The sequence below is a fragment of the Ailuropoda melanoleuca genome, chromosome 4 (genome assembly GCF_002007445.2).
Source record: "Ailuropoda melanoleuca isolate Jingjing chromosome 4, ASM200744v2, whole genome shotgun sequence".
In the NCBI taxonomy this organism is placed as follows: domain Eukaryota; kingdom Metazoa; phylum Chordata; class Mammalia; order Carnivora; family Ursidae; genus Ailuropoda; species Ailuropoda melanoleuca.
The window spans coordinates 31,148,291-31,164,946 of record NC_048221.1 but is presented as its reverse complement, the minus strand read 5'-3'; the positions used below and the strand labels follow the sequence as shown (position 1 = coordinate 31,164,946).

The 16,656-nt window shown below is 43.5% G+C and overlaps 1 protein-coding gene across 7 annotated transcripts in view; it reads left to right on the top strand.

Annotated features, from left to right (window-relative positions):
- The window catches only part of ADAMTS9 (ADAM metallopeptidase with thrombospondin type 1 motif 9), a 182,617-nt gene that overhangs the window by 152,466 nt on the left and 13,495 nt on the right, over positions 1 to 16,656 (top strand). For 2 of the 7 annotated variants that reach the window (XM_034658602.1, XM_034658599.1), the window contains 2 exons: positions 3,378 to 3,472; positions 5,434 to 7,347. The exons of 4 other annotated variants lie outside the window; for them this stretch is intronic. In XM_034658602.1, the coding sequence (XP_034514493.1) occupies positions 3,378 to 3,467 (90 nt within the window). In that variant the 3' untranslated portion in view covers positions 3,468 to 3,472; positions 5,434 to 7,347. Of the gene's footprint in view, positions 1 to 3,377; positions 3,473 to 5,433; positions 7,348 to 16,656 lie in introns of those variants that run through there. One more of the 7 variants, XM_034658600.1, reaches the window with a different exon arrangement.

The window sequence follows — 16,656 nt, the reverse complement described above, 5'->3', positions numbered from 1 at the left end:
GATACCCTGAAATGTAGGCACAAGTAGGGTTCATCACAATGTTGTTCCCAATAGTGGAAAATGTGAAACATCTAAGATGCCGAACACTATGCAGGAATGGAGGGGTGGAGGGGGACTGGTATGACCTGGTAAATTTACAGTGAGATGCTGTTACAAGTAGACAGGGAGTTCTTTGAAGCATGGTCAAGTGTTAGGGGAACGAATTAGCCAAGCAGTCGGAATTGTAGGTCAAAAAGAAGGGTGTACATCAGCTTCAGCCTCTCATTCACTCATTTACTCATTTAAAAAATGTGTATTTAGTCTCACTCTGAGCCATACACTCTTGGGTTCTGGAGACCTTGGAATTGAAAAAGACATTGGCCTTACCATCACAGGGCTTTCATTGTAGCAGGACGACAGCTGTAAAGAAAGAATTACCCAGTTTCACAGGCTGCTGTGGGGCAGGTGTCTGACAGGAAGTGGCCCTTGGGTTGGGTTCTGAAGAATTTAACAGTCAAAAGGTGGGGTGGTCCAGTGCACCCAGAGGAGAGAGGGACATGGAAGAGAGTTCCATTTAGAGGAAATGGCATCGTATGTGCAAAAGGCCTATGCGATAAGGGGCATGTCAGAACAACAACCCAAAGAAATGCAGAGGTCAGGGGCAGGGTAGAGGGAAAGGATGGTATCTGGAGAGTCACAGATGAATCTGGATAGGCAGGAAAGGATAGACTGGGGGCCAGCAAACTTCTGTGAAAAACCAAATAATTTATCCTTATTTATAAACATTTTAGACTTTGCCAACCAGGAGGCAAAATCAGTAATATTATATATGTATTTATATGACAAGAGTGGAAAGAAATTTGCACAAAATTCTTATTGATTCAGTTTTAAAAATAATAATTGAGTTCAATTTTTTTGCCATACATTTTTACCAATGAGAAGAAGGGAATATTTGAAGAGGGTAGTATTTTGCTTAATTAGCTGAATATTTTGCTTACTTATCTATCATCAGAATTGGTGATAAGTGTTTATTAATGCTGATCAGAGATGAGATTTTCTGTATTTCATCTTTATAAACATTTTTTTTGCACAGACACTGATATAGTCCACAACCGTGTAATTTCAATTGAGCATGTTCATGGGTTGGCAGGCATTTCTAGAATTCCGTTAGATTTTTCTCTTGACATTCGCCCTTCAGCCTGTCATTACATCACAGATTAAGCACTTGCTGTTGAAAGCAAGATGGAACCTCCTCGATTGCCTTGTTACATGGATTTTGAAGTGCGGTATTTTCTTTGCACTTGCATCGGAGTCCAAAAGATGCTGCCAGAATGGCAGCTCAGGCTCAGGAAACATACCCGCCAAAAATTTATGTGGCATGAGATACAGCTTCTTGTTTTAACTTTCAGTAGAATGCAAAGTACATAAAGCAGCCTAACATTACTTATGATTGGAACGATGTTAATTGCCATTACAATGACTTTACCACAGTATAAGGTGTGCCTGTAAGTAGAAGTCTTGCCTTGAAATTTACGTTCGATTTGCTAGGAAATATTGTCAAATCCATAGCCAAGGCTAATGGGCAAAGCCAGTAAGTGTCCAGTGACAGCAATGGAGAGCAGCTCTCGTTCAGAAGAATTTTAATCCCAGCCCTAAGCTCAAAAGTTCACAGTAAAACTTTACCACTGCTCAGTTATCCAGCTGCTGGATGGTAGCGTGAGTCGGGGTGTTCAGCTTCTAGTTCGGACAAAAAGTTTATAAAACTGATGATGGATAAGTACATGGTAGCAGAAGATGTTTATCCTTGATACTGCTGGTTCCGTGACACCTGATAGATTCTTGTGTTTTCCGCAGCGTGCCTATTGGGGGATAGTACAATGAGTAATTACAGGCTTCAAACATCTTACATTTTTTTAAAAATTTTTATTTATTTAATTGAGAGCGAGAGAGTGAGCGAGAGTGAGAGAGAGAGAGCATAGCGGTAGAGTGGAAGGAGAAGCAGGCTCCCCACTGAGTGAAGAGCCCAACACAGGACTCGATTCCAGGACCCCGGGATCATGATCTGAGCAGAAGGCAGATGCTTAACCGACTGAGCCACCCAGGTGCCCCAACGTCTTACATTTTTATGCGCTTTGTACATTTGGCCAATTAACGCTTTGTCTGCTTCTGCATATTTTTACTACTGTCAGTCGTCAACAATCTTGGTAGATGCCACTTCAGTTATTCTGCACTAGTGTTTCCTCAACCGCTTTGAAACTTTCTTGCCTGAACTCATTCCACAGAGACTCTTCACAGAATCTAATTCTTGAGTCACTTCAGACTCGGCTTCACCTCCTCAAATAAACAACGGAATGATATCAGTACTATCCACCTATCAACTCATCAAGAGTCAAAAAATAGCACCCAAAGTTATTTGCCTTGTGTTCTAATTATTGACGTTGCTTTCAATGTCATTAACTTCTCAAATGGCTGTTCCTACCGAAAGGATAACAGTCTTAAACAATGCGTTTTCTCTGGACATATCTGTTCACCTGTTACAATGAAACAAGATGGCGGTAACTCACCCTGGGGTACCCTGCTTTCGCTGCTTGGCTAGCACGTCAAGAAATTGCGCTGTGGGGGAGATCCTCAGTTGTAAATTTTCTAAATGTACGACTGTTGCTTTCCTTGTGAGTTGGGAGTGTGTGGCAGGGCTGAGGTAGGTAGCATTGGTGTATGCTGTGTTCTTCTCGCGTGGCTGTGGCGTCATTGCAGGAGAAACAATGCTTTGCCATCTCAATTTGATAACAGAATGGTTCCTAAGCCAAGGGGCCTTAAAAGAGCAACATTCAAAGTCACTTTTGTTTTCTGGTTCTGACATGATGGTGTGCACGGGTAATAAAATAAAGCAGAATGTTATGATAGGGCAATACGCACAGCATTCACAACACGGCCAAGTTACAGCGGTGTCACCGTGATTTGCAGGGCGCTCAGTAGCCGTGTAAAGCAGTGAGCTGTCAGCACCACTCATCCTGCTGTGGGAGCCTGAACACAGGCACAGGCATTAAATGAATGAATGAACGTGGCTGTGTGTTCCAATAAAACTTTATTATGGATACTGAAATTTGAATTTCCCATTATTTTCACATGTCAGGAAATATTATTCTTGGTTTGCTTCTTCTCAACCACTTAAAAAGGTAAACACTGTTCTTGATTTATGGGCCATACAGAAACAGGCTGCCTTGGGCCCACAGACCCTGGTTTGTCTGCCCCTGTTTTAGACCACATGAGAGTGCTGGGCTCTGCTTCTGTTCTGAAGGCTTACCTCCTGCGCATGCAAGAGAGATTTCCCCAAAGCCAGTGGCAGCCCTGGAAACACTAGCCAAGCAGGTAGTCTGAGAGCGTGCATTTCCTTGCAGGACGGTACCCGAGTCATAGGAAAATGCGGTGGTTACTGTGGAAAATGTACCCCGTCCTCTGGCACTGGCCTGGAGGTCCGAATTTTATAGTTAAGGTAAGTAAGTGCCATGTTTCTCTCTCTTTCTCTCTCTCTCCTGTTCTTTCTGTAAACTAATGACTAGCAAATACAGGCCTGTCAGGTGCCCCCAGCCAGGGTAGTGTGAAGCAGCTTGAAAGTGACTCAGTGCTAGTCTACCTTTCTCTGTCCTGCTCGTCTGCCCTCACGTGACTGAGGTCCTCTGCACTTCACCCTCGGATGTGAGGTCCCTAGGCTCCCTGCATCAGACTCCTCTGCAGGGTTTATTCGAAATACTTACTGGACTCCATCTCTGGAGATCCTTAGGTCTCTGGCCCATCTAACGATCTGTATTTTTAACACATGGAATTCTGATTCAAGTGACTTATGGATTCATGTTTGAGATACTGCTCGAGAGTATTGCAAGAGTAATAGTAATGGCATTCAGTGATTGCTGACAGTGTATCAGGCACCGTGCTGAGCACTCTGCAGGCATTATTTCACTGAACCCTCACAAGAGCCCTTGATGAATGCTCCGTTCTACACGCTTGTGACTCAGTGTCCTCCAAGGACTACCGTGATCAGCTTCACCTGGGAACTTTTGGGAATGAAAGCTCTTAGGCCTTACCCTAGACCTACAAAATCAGAATCTGTATTTTAACAAATCCACAAGAGAGTCACACATGTTAAGGTCTGACAGTGCCTGGTCCAACTACCTTATGCTTGTATATGCTCCCTCTGCTGGGCGGAGGACTGAAGTGGTCACTCTTTGTCTTGTCCCAGTGCCTTCGGCCAATTCTATGAGCCTTCTACAACTTATTTCAAGCTTTTAGCAGCCCATTCTCCTGTAGGGCTCTTCAGATCCTGACATTGGAGTACCTACCTGACATTTATGTATCAGTATTTCACTGTTTGATTAAACATCCATATTCAAAATGATGATCTTAAATTAGGATTGTTTCCACTGCAAGAGGCAACAGGAAAAAAAGGAAATTTATCACCTTAAATAAACGAGAGAGCCAAGCAGTGGAGTAGCTTCAGGCATAGCTGGATTGAGAGGCTCAAATGGAATCATCAAGATCCTTTCATACTCCCATCGGTCAGCAAGGCTTGCTTCATTCTCTAGCAGACCATCTCCCCCACTCCATGGTCCCTGGCACCTCCAGGCTTACGTCATCTTTGCAGCTCACGGCCCCAGATAAATGCTCACCTCCAGCATCCATTCTGCACAAGAACTCAGGCTCCCACTGGTCACCTGGGCAATCACAATGCCCAGGAGACTGAGCTCATGTACCCACCTGGAGTTGGGTGATGGACAGCTTCATTTAGAAGAGTCTTCGAAGAAGAAGGAGTTTGTTATCAGAAAAGAGGAAATGGGATGGAGGCAGGCAAAGTCAGCAGGTATCCACTAGAGATCCCCATTTTATATGTATTTTACTTATTTTATATCTAGTAAAATAAGTTTGTATATGTTTATGTGTAGTAAAATTTGAGTGAGTATATATACATAATATTTACATGTATGTCTAGAAAAAACCTGGAAGGAAATGTACCAATATTTGAAGAGCATTATCTCATGTGAGAGATTTCAGGCTCGTAGCTTTTTATTTTATTCTTTTTTTTTTAAAGATTTTATTTATTAGAGGGAGAGAGTGAGCGAGAGAGAGAGCACAAGCTGGGGGATGCAGAGGGAGAAGCAGACTCCCCGCTGAGCAGGGAGCCCGAGGTGAAACTTGATCCCAGGACCCTGAGATCATGACCTGAGCCAAAGGCAGATGCTTAACCAACCTAGCCACCCAAGCGTCCCTATTTTATTCTTTTTATACTCCCCTGAAATGTTCGTGTTTCTTATAGCAAACATACATCACTTTTAAAATCTAGAGAAAATAGTCATTCTTTTAAATTCTGTGTGTAAAAATGTAGGGGTTACCTACTCTCGACTTACGTATGGCATTTGAGACAGACGGGTTACGTTTCTTATTTGGTTTATTTATTTTCAGGTGCTCTGAAGAGGAAGCCATTATGGGATGGATGAAGGATAGTCATGCAATACCTCCACCTTAAATTTGTGTGTGTGTGTTTGTGTGTGTGTGTGTACTTGTATGAGTGTGTGTGTGTACATAGGCACATATATACATATATATACACACACACACACACGTCAATGTATATATGTGTGTGTGTGTATATACATGTGGAATATGCTAATGATGTAAAGTTTAATATTTATGTTTGAAATTATTTATTGTGATGTAATATTTTTGTACGTAAAATGATTCTATTATGGCTGCCTTTTACATTATTTTGTCCCTTGCAGTCAGATCACTGCATTTTACGTACTCTACGTTATATGTAGTACTATGACAAAAGTGATCCCTCGTTATCACGGTACACTATTGTTTACTTTCTCTCTGTAAAGATTTTATTGTTACTTTTTGAGAATTGTACTTTGTTTGTTTAAAACAACCTAGCTGCCGTCAAGGTGCTGCAAGAGTTGTGTAAGTGTATTTTGGCATTTCTAGGAGAGTATCAGCCAAAAGGAATGTAGTGACGTCACAGATCATTCCAGCTATTAGTTATGTTAACTATTCAGTTTCATGTGATCTCTGGGAAAAAAAAAAAAATTGCTGCCTTGGTGCTATATATTGTATATACTTAAGTGATCATCAGACTCAGAAATGTAAACATTTTTAATAAAAGGGAGGAATGGAAGGACAATTTGCAATGGACAGAATCACTTGGAAAAATAAGACCAGCTTGTTTATCCTTATTTTTGGACATGCCTGTTTGGGAAGAGAGTTGGACTCTCTTCTTCTTTTTTTGTTATTAACACTCCGCTTCAGTTCATGGTGCCTTGATCTCTCTGAAGTGAAATGGAGGATACCCCAAAGCGACTTCATTACAGAGTGATACTGAGAAAGTGGGATCCTCTCAACAGTTTGCCAAGATGTTCTAAAGCGCTGTCCAAGTTTATCAGTTGCAAGACCGAGGATGCTCAGGATGGAGTGACCCTCAGCACCCCCTGCACCCCAGAGAAGTTCACAACCGGTTCTTAGTCATCAGGACTGCCTTGTGCATAAACACCTGGGCTGGTGACATGACTTCTCTTCGGGACGTGAGCCTAAGACCCTGCCAGTGTTCATGGCTGCTGCTATAACCAGCATTTGTGAGAAGACAAACTGCAGAGTACAAGACGCCTGGATCTTTCTCATCTTCCATTAATCTACTGCTTGTTACTTATTTCCAAAATGGAAGTTGACGTCAGTGTCTTTCTGCCCTTCTGACCTGATTGAAGGGAAGTCATTGCCCGTGGCCCTTGGCAGGTGCTTGGTTTGAGAAATGCTGCCCACTTCCGCAACCCGAAGAGCCGAGGAAAAACCTGGCAGTAACCTCCAACGCCAAACGAACTCCAGAGCGCTCCAGAAGAAGTTATACTCAGTGTATGAATAAGTGCTATTCTCCTTTATTAATACATTGTGAAAATATACTATGAATAAATACCATGAGCACGTCCGAACATTTGTGTTTTACATGGTTTCTGCACTCTTGATTCAAGTAGGAATGAAAATCCGTCTAATTTTTAAAATCGCCGGATTGAAAAGCAAGGCCTATTTTCGCAATCCCATTGATTACAGTTGCCACTCCAGAGTTAATAAGGGACGGGGACTCTCCCCAAGGTCTGCTTTTTCATCATTGAAATCAGTTGAAGTGGTTCTGAAAGAGACATTACTCTCTCGTCTGTGTGGGGAACAAATGAACAAATTAAACAGGAGATTTAAGTGGGCTTGGGGGCTTCATTGGTAATTTTATGGGGCAGGAGTTTCTGCTGTGTGTACTTAACGGTGTCCAGGGAAATAAGAGCTTTCCAAAGAAGCCAAATAAACAGCAAAGAGTAAGTGTGCATCCACCATACGCCAGCCCCTCTTCCAAATTGTTTTAGCTCCTTCTCGTAACCACCACGTTGAAGTCCACATACAGGGAATAAGCGGCAGTCCCCGAAAGCCCCCGGTGTGGCTCTGATTGCGTGACATGTCCACTTCTTGGCCAGTCACGGCATTGAGGGGGCTGGTATCATGTACCACCTAGAGTCAGGTGATCGACAGCTTCAGCTGGAGGGACAGTTCCCAGAGGGAAAGGTTTTGTTATCAGAGAAGGATAGATAGTATAAAGACAGACAAAAGCAGAAGGTATGCACTCTAGATTCCAACCGTGTGTGTGTGTGTGTATGCACGCGTGCGTGCATGCATGGGCAAACTCAAATCCCATATCTTACACCACGATCCCACCCCTTCTCATCTCTCAGCATCGTCTGAGACCTGGGTTCTAGTCCTTTTTCTGACATCTACTTGCTGATCCCGAGCCTCAGCTTCTTCGTCTGTAAAATGGGGCTATTGATAGTCCTCATACTTACCTGGTGAGATTGTTTGCTGAAGACTTTTTCAGCCCTACATCAGTGGTGTCAAAATAGCCGCCCTCAAACTAGGCACAAGAAAATTTAAACTGATGGATGGCAGTGAAGATGTGAACTGTTTCAGTTAGGAATTGCATTCAACTGCTAATTTCAGAGATCTGACTGCAAAGGCTTGTACATTAAAATGTGTATGTCACTGTTGTGTAAAAGAAGCCTGAAGGGAGGCAATCCAGGGCTAGCATGGCAGCTCACAAAATCCTCAGGGGCAGAGCTTCTTGATCTCTTCCCCTCCATCCTCCAGAGTTCAATATGGCTACTAGGGCTCCAGCAATCACTCCCAAGTTCCAGGCAACAAGAAGAAAGGAGTAGAGGAACAGGGTAAAAGGTGGCCTAGCCCCAACTCTCTATCTTTCTTTTAAGAAGGTTTTCCAGAAGCCTCATTTAATAAATTCCATTTATAGCTCCTCAGCCAGAACGTAGTCACATGGCTGCACCTAGCCTGCAGGAGCATAGGGACACCGGGTTGTTTCACAGAGGACATTGCCAAATTGGATAAAATGAGGGATCTGTTCCTACGAAAGAAGGCAAAATGAGTTTGAGAGAGACAACCAGAAGTCTGTAACAGGTTCAAGTACAGAGACGGGCGGGAGTGGTTTGGAAGCAATTATCAGGAAGCAAGCAAGAGATAACAGAATCTGGGCTGGAGTTGTGACTATTGTAATGGTGGAAAATCATAGAGTGATGGAAGTGGTAACATGAACAGAAGCTGACAATGGATAGATTGGGGGTGGACTGTGGGAAAGAAGGCGCTGGTAGGGGTTCAGGGATGAGGTTTCATTTGCATGCAAATACAGCCAGGGTGATACAAAGATGAATGCATAGGAGGCTGAATGGACACATACCATCTTTTAGAGTCTGTTAATCTTTTACATTTCTATAGCACTATACAAATTAAATATTGTCTTTCTATTTTTTTCATTCATTTATTTACCCAAATAATATTTATTGCACATCTACTAATTTCCAGGCATGTTCTAGGCACTAGGGGCACAGCAGTGTATCCGTTGGGGTACAGGCTAGAGGCTGTATTAGTCCACTAGGGCTGCTGTAACGAAATACCAGAGTTGGTGGCTTCTACGATGGAAATATATTCTCACGATGCTGGAGCCTAGAAGTCCGAGATCAAGGTGCCGCCTGGGTTGGTTTGAGCCCTACCATAGACATGCCTAGACATGCCTTTTCCCACTGTGCCCTCCCGTGGCCTTCCCTCGGTGTGAGCACTGAGAGAGAGACGGAGAGAGAGATCTTTGGTGTCTCTGTTTCTCCTTATGAGGGCACCAGTCCTGTTGGCCAGGGCCCCACCCTTATGACTTCATTTAACTTTGTTCACCCCCTTATAGGTCATATCTCCAAACACAGACACATTAAGGGTTAGAGCTTCAACATATGAATTTGGGGAGGCACAATTCAGTTCGTAACAGAGGCTCTAAGAAAGAGATCCCCAAATAACATGGATATTAGTTTCTCTCTTCTCACCATGTAGAGGTCCCAGCTTGTTGGTGATTTGATTCTGTATGTCATCAGAGAACTTGGGCTCCTTCTGTTTTGTGGCTTAGCCATTCTCAAAGGTGTTTTCCTTCAATGGCTCAACCTCATCATGTCTGTATTTAGCCTGAAGGAAGGGAGCAATCATCTTAAGGTCTTAAGGCAAGACGTGGAAGTTAAAGAATGACTTTTATTCCCCACTTATTGGCAATTGCTTCGATGCATGGCCTCATAGAGCTGCAAGAGAGTTTGGGAAATGCTCTCTGGCAGGCAACCACATGCCAGCAAATGCTACGGGCAGGTGGGGATTCTGTTACCAAAAGGATGAAGGGAAGGGTAGCTGATGGGCAAATTAGCAGCTTCTGCCACCAGCAGAGAACAAAACCTATAAAAATGTGTGCCTTTGGAGCTGACATTGTAGTGGTGACAGATGGACAAGAAGAGAAGCAAAACCATAACTAAACCACTCCACAATGGTTTCCCAGTAGTAAATTTGACCCTGTTGACCACCACGGCCCCCAGCTATGGTCATGGCCTGCCGCGTCATTCCCTTAGCATCAAGAGCCCTCGTAGCCAAAGCTTTCACACAAGCTGCAGTTCTCTTTGCCTTCGTGAGTCCACTTTTCTTTCTCTTCTTGATACAATAGTAATAAATAGCAGGTGGGGCCTAGTGTGTGGAATGGGGAGAAGTACCAGAGGGAGGAATAAAGGAGAAGAGGAACAGAGCATACCCTGTATCCTGGGGTGAGTGTGTTGCTGTTTTAAAGTGATCAGAAATTCCTTGTTTATAATCTTCTGCAGCTACAAACAAAGCTTAAAACCTTGCCACCAACCGCCCTGGGTGCGGGGAGATTCCACCTGTCGCCAACAGATGGCGGGAGAGGTCCTGCTCTGGCTTTTGGTCTCCAGTCTAGGTCATTGCATGGTTAAGCCTGCAATGTTTTCTGCTTATTTTAGAGGTGATTTTGCAAGATGTGCATAAGACCTTCAGAGCCCCTAAGCCCTGCAAAGATTTGACTACTCTCCTCAAATATGTACCTCAAAATTAAAAATAACTCAGACCATAAATTGAGGTTTTGCCATGAAGACTACCTTTTAAAAACATCTAATATTGCTTTTTTTTCCTAAGAAATTTGAAGACCATTTTTTTCCTATAGCCCCAAGCACATGTTTTGTGCTCAGAAGGTGATGTGGCTAATTTTACAGCATTATAAGTCACAATGATATTCTATCAGGACAAAGGAGTAAATATGCAAAGTGTTTCTAAGAGGGGCATCCAGTTATAAAGGAAAAAGATAAAATGTAACTTTGCGTGGAAATTGTACAGGTTACTGGGTGGCTGGTATTATGGCATTTAGTTAAGACTTAGGATCCAATGCCTTACAGGCTGTTGGTACAAGTGTCAGAAGATGGTCGAAGATGGTGTTTGTGTGTAGAAAAGACAACTAATATTCAATTTATTACATTTACAAGTTCAAAAACCTAGTTCTTAATCTTTGGAATTCAGCTTAGAAATTCTGTTATTTATCAGTCTAGTTTTTAGCAATTACTTTAAAAAAAAAAACTTTTAAATAATGTTTGCTCCATCTTTTTCTTTGTCAGTTAAAAGCCTTCGAATATTTTATGTAGTATTTCTATATTCCATGAAAATTTATTTCTGTCTTAAGTCCTTCAATTCTCTGACTTAACCAAATCTTTCTGCATACTTAAATTTTTATAAATGCAAATGTATAGTATAACTATTACATAAATCAGTGGCCTTAAAGTTCTTTTAAATATCCCAAAGTGGAAAATTAATCTAACATGGCTTTAACTTAAAATTACAAATCTAAGTCAAGTACTCTAACACATTTAAAATTGGCATTATAAACTACCACTCTCATGGTTCAAATGTTAAAATCATGGCAATTATATAAGCTATCAAATTTTTATATGTTCCTAACACTAAAAGCTTAATACAATGGTTCTGATTCCCTTAAGCACTGTTATATCTAAAGTCCTACTGCTAGCACGCACAAACGTTCTGCTTTCTACAACCGTTATAGAGACTTCCACTGGGCATGAGATCAGGAGACAGCCGGGCAGGGTCCTCTCATTGCAGCTAGGGAAACTTTTTGTATTTATGTCTGTTGCTGCTTAACACATTTCCTCAGGCCAGGTTTAAAACTATAAATTTATTATCTCCTAGTTCTGGAGGTCAGGCATCTAGAACGGGTCAGTAGGGCTGTGTTCCTTCTGGAGGTTCTAGGGGAGAATCAATATCCTTGCTTTCCCAGCTTCTAGAGGCCACCAACGTTCCTTGGCGCACAGCCCCTCCTCTATCTTTGAAGCCAGCAGTAGTAGCATTGGAAAGTAGCATTCTCGGGGCGCCAGGGTGGCTCAGTCAGTGAAGCGTCTGGCTCTGGTTTTGGCTCAGGTCATGGGCTCAGGGTTACAGGATCAAGCCCTGAGTGGGGCTCCATGCTCAGCAGGGAGTCTGCTTGTGATTCTCTCTGTCTCTCCCTCTGTCCCTCCCCACCCACTCGTGTGGTTGCTGTCTTTCAAATAAATAAATAAATCTTAGAAAGAAAGAAAGAAAGAAAGAAAGAAAGAAAGAAAGAAAGAAAGAAAGAAAGAAAGAAAAGGAAGAAAGAAAGAAAGAAAGAAAGAAAGAAAGAAAGAAAGAAAAGGAAGAAAGAAAGAAAGAGAAAGAAAGAAAAGTAGCATTTTCAGATTTCTCTCTCCCTATCTGACCTCTGCTTCCATCAGCATTAACACTTTTTCTAACTTTGACTAACTTGCTTTTCTTGATTGCATTGGGCCCACCAGATAAGCAAAGGTATTTTCCTTATCTTGAGATCCTTAACTTGATCATATCTGCAAAGTCCCTACTACATGTAAGGTAGGCCCCTGTGATATGTTTGGAGATTGGGAGATGGTCATCTTCGGAGGTCATGAATCTGTTTACTATACCTTCTCTGCACATTTAAGGACCAGAGATATTGGTCAGATGCTGACATGATTGTCCAAATCCCAAATGGGCCACATTGTCCTTTATGTTGATGACCCTTAACTTTAAGACAGGAATGTCTCCATAGTCTTGTTCCTGGACTTGAATTCTGCACAGTGCCTCATTTTTTTCAACCATATTCCAAAGCTGGCAACCCATTGCTTGATTTGATTTTGCATGCAGCTCTTATACGTGACTAGCTTCCTGTCTTGGTCCAAAGACTTCTGAACTTGACAAGAGTTCTGTGTTTTCACATGTACTTCCTTCCTGCACACAGAATTCTGAAGACGCTAAAGAGACGGTGTGCTGAATTCTGGGGATCTCTGACCTGCCCTGAAGAACGATGGGCCTCTCTTATGACAGCCTTCTAGAATATGAGCCATTCATTCTATGTACCTAAAGCTTCATAGGAATACTTGGCATCCGTACCTTTATCATCCTTCTTGATAAGCCAAGATGCTTCTTCAGTTCTTAATGCTCAGCCTCGTGATACCACAGAATGGGTGTACATGTGGGAGTTTCCTGAGCCCCAACTTCCCCAGGGCAGAGGGAGGAGACTCTAGGGGCTTCCCATGTGGTCCCTAGGCACACCCCCAAGTTTAATCAGTATCTCTAGGGGTAGGGCCTAAGAATCTGCCTTTTTAACAGGCTCCCCAAGTGATCTGTCTGCAGACGAGGGGGACCCTCCACCCTGGAGTTTCCTTCTTCCCACACAGCATGAGCATCTCCAGACACTGTCCGTTGCCTGCACTCCCCCACCCCCGCCCAGCACTTACCTTTGTTGCCCATCTCGAGTCTGTGGTAGGTACCCACGGGCTCTAGAATCAAGGTGGAATGGCTTGTCTTGGCCGTGGACGTGATGCCTACACTTCCCAGCCCCATTTTCTTCTTCAGTGACATGAGAGATAATAATGGCCCCCGTGTTATTTGGTTGCTGTGAGGATTCAATGTGCTGATACATTTAAAGCATTTAGAACATTGCCTGGCATGTAGTTAAGTGCTCAGTATCTCTCAGCTATTAGAACATGTATGTAAAGCATGAGTTCACGCTATGAATAATCTATGCTTTCATTTGGGAAGGGCTACTGTGGGAGAGTATGAAGGGACTGACCTAACTTTTACCTCAACTCCGTGTCCTAGAGTTGAGAAAACTAGGCTATCATGTATGTCCCTCCTCATGTGCCATTTGCACACAAAATGCCGCAGTTCTTTGTTTCCTTGTCCAAAATGTAAATGAAAGCTGCGAATCAGAGGTTGATGTCAAGACTAGAAGGAAACTGAAAGGACATATAGACCGACAATAATCACAGTGACTATATCAAAAGAATTATAGAACTTGTATTTATTGACTCTTCACTATGATGGCTAATTTTTGCATCGACTTGGCTAATGCCCGGTACCCTGTTTTTGGTCAAACAGCAGTCTAGATATTGCTGTGTAGGTTTTTTGTTTTTTTTTTTTTTGGTTTTTTGGATGTGATTAACATTTAAATCAGTAGGCTTTATGTAAAGCAGATTACCCTCCACACTGCGGGAAGCTTCATTGGATCAGTGGAAAGACTTAAGAGGAAAAGACCAAGGTCCCCTGAGGATGAAGGACGTCTGCTTCTAGACTGCCTTCAGACTGCAACGTCAGCTCCTCCCTTGGGTCGCCAGCCTGCCAGCTGCTCTGCAAATTTTGGGCTGGCTAGCCAACATAATCGCATAAGCCATAGGGATAAATCTCTCTCTAGATAGGTAGTATAATAGTATATATTCTATATCTCCATAAATTCTGTATCTCTGTTTGATAGATAGCTCCTCTCGGTTCAGTTTTTCTGGAGAACCCCAACTAATAGCCTATATGACAGGCCAGAGCTACCCCTTCGCACAGCTCTGGAGGCTGTCATTCACCCTGAGGCCTGAACGCTCCGCATGCGTCCACTCGTGGACCCTTCATGACAGCTTTCTGGGGGAACCACTATTTTTATTCCCATTTTATTTTTTATTTTTTAAAGAATTTTATTTATTTGACAGAGGGAGAGAGAGAGAGGAGAGAGCACAAGCAGGGGGAGGGGCAGAGGCAGAGGGCTAAACAGGCCCCCCACTGAGCTGAGGGGCTCCATCCCAGAACCCTGAGATCATGACCTGAGCTTAACCAACTGAGCCCCAGGCGCCCCTGTTTATTCCCATTTTAAAGCTGAGGAAATCGAAGATTGAGTCTGACAGCCTGACTCCCAAACTCAGGGTCTTAACCACTCGGCGTAGGCGAGACCCAAGGGCCGACATCTCCTCACGCCCGACACACTGACTTTCCACACCAGTGAGCTTCCTCACAGAAAGAAAAGGGCTTCTAGAACCTTGCTGTGGGTGAATAAGCAGAGAGAAAGAAAGAAAGAAAGTGGTCCCACCTGGAACACTTCCCGTGACGGCCCCACTGTGGTCTAGACCAGGCCCCACCACGGGTTAAGAACCACAGGCCCCTGAGAGGTCAAGACGAAGTCAGTTTCCAGCTAATAAGTTAGACTTTCCTCCTATTCCATGTCTCTTTGGGGCTCACCTTTTTACTCTGACTGAGCTGCACTTGGAAACACCTGCCTCAGTGTCCCTTCGGGCTTTCTGCCGCAGCGGCCAGCTGTGTTCCAACGAGGAAAGGCTGGGCCAGAGGTGCTGGGCTCATTTGCATTCCCTCCACCCTGGGCCTGAAAGCAAAACTCTTTTGTCCAAGGAGAGAGCCAAGCTCTTCACTAAGCAGCTGTCCAGAACAGAGACCTGTGGCTTTTAAGAGGCCCTGTGTTGTCTGAAGTGGGGTTTATTTTCCATCTCTGCCCAGGTATTAGTACATTTAGGAAATGAAGTGTTAAAAGCAGTTGCTTGGCCCATGTGGCCTAACCCAGGGGTTGGCAAATCCTCGCTGCTTGCGCCATTTACAAAATATTTTCTTTGTAGCTGTGCTTGAAGCCCAGGTGGGACTAATGGCTTTAACTGCAAGCCCACATGTTTCAAAGTGATTTCCACATCAGGAAGCCATTGTCGGCGTCCCCAAACACTTAATTGGTAGAGGATGTGAGCAATTCTGAAAGGCCACGCTTCTGTTCCAGTCCCATCCGCTGCTCACGGAGGAGCTGGTTTTCAGCAGCAATTTCCATTTCTGCCTCCTTGTGTGCACTAAATCATTTATGGCTCCATTTTTCTATGGAATAAAAGGTTTCCTTGGTAATGAAAGAGCATTCTAATCATCACCAGCACCTAAGAAATGGAGTTGGCTTTGCAGTCACAAAGACCAAAATGCCCCGCGTTGGCATAGACACGGAGGAAGAGCATCAAAACAGTCTTGGCGAGCGTGTGGTGGTGAAGAGTGTAGTTCCTAAAATCCGGACAGGTTGCTTACTTCTCTAGAACTCAGTTTCCTTGTTTGTAAATCAGAGCGATAATGGCATCGATCTCATGTCATTGTGGCATAACACGACACCCCGAAACTCAGCAATGTAAAACAATACGTGTGTTTATTATCTCACGGTAGGGTCTGTGGATCAGAGACCCTGGTATGACTTAGCTGGGTCTGAGACCCCTTCAGAGTCTCCTACAGGCTCGGCTCAAGACGTTGGCAGGGGCTGTAGCCAGTTCTAGGCTGACTAGGGGGGCATCTGCTTCCAAGCTCGTGCCCATCTCTGTGGGCAGGGTTCAGTTTCCTGCAGGCTGATGGCCGGAGGCTGCCTTCAGTTCTTGCCCGGTGGATCTCTCTGTAGATCCAGAGTGGAGCTCTGATGAGAGTGAGCAGGTGGAAAAAGCCAGAAAGAGAGTGCCAGTGAGGAAGATGTCGGTCTTTCATAACCTCATCTCAGAGGGGGCATCCTATCCCTTTAGCTGTTTTCTAGGCACAAGAAGCAAGTAATTAGCTAATTTCACACAGCCTGAACTTTTACTGTTAATTTCTTCAATATCGTCTCTAAAAAACAGACATTCTCCTTCTTATCCACAATGCCTTATGACATCTAAAAAATTGAAAATAATTCCTGATATCACTGAAAGTCCTGTTTCTATCTTTAAATAGTTCCAGTTGTCCCTGCAATATCTCTTATGGATAGTTTATTGGAACATGATCAAGTAAGATCCACTCATGGCGTAAGTGTGACTGTGATATCTTTTCACTCTCTTTCAATCTGTAACACCCTCCTCCCCTTTTTCATGCCACTGATTTTTTTTTCCATTTTTCTCCTTCATTGATTTGTTGTAAAGAAAGGAGGCCAGTGGTTTCTTCTTCTGGATTTATCTGAGTGCTTCCTTGTGATATCATTGA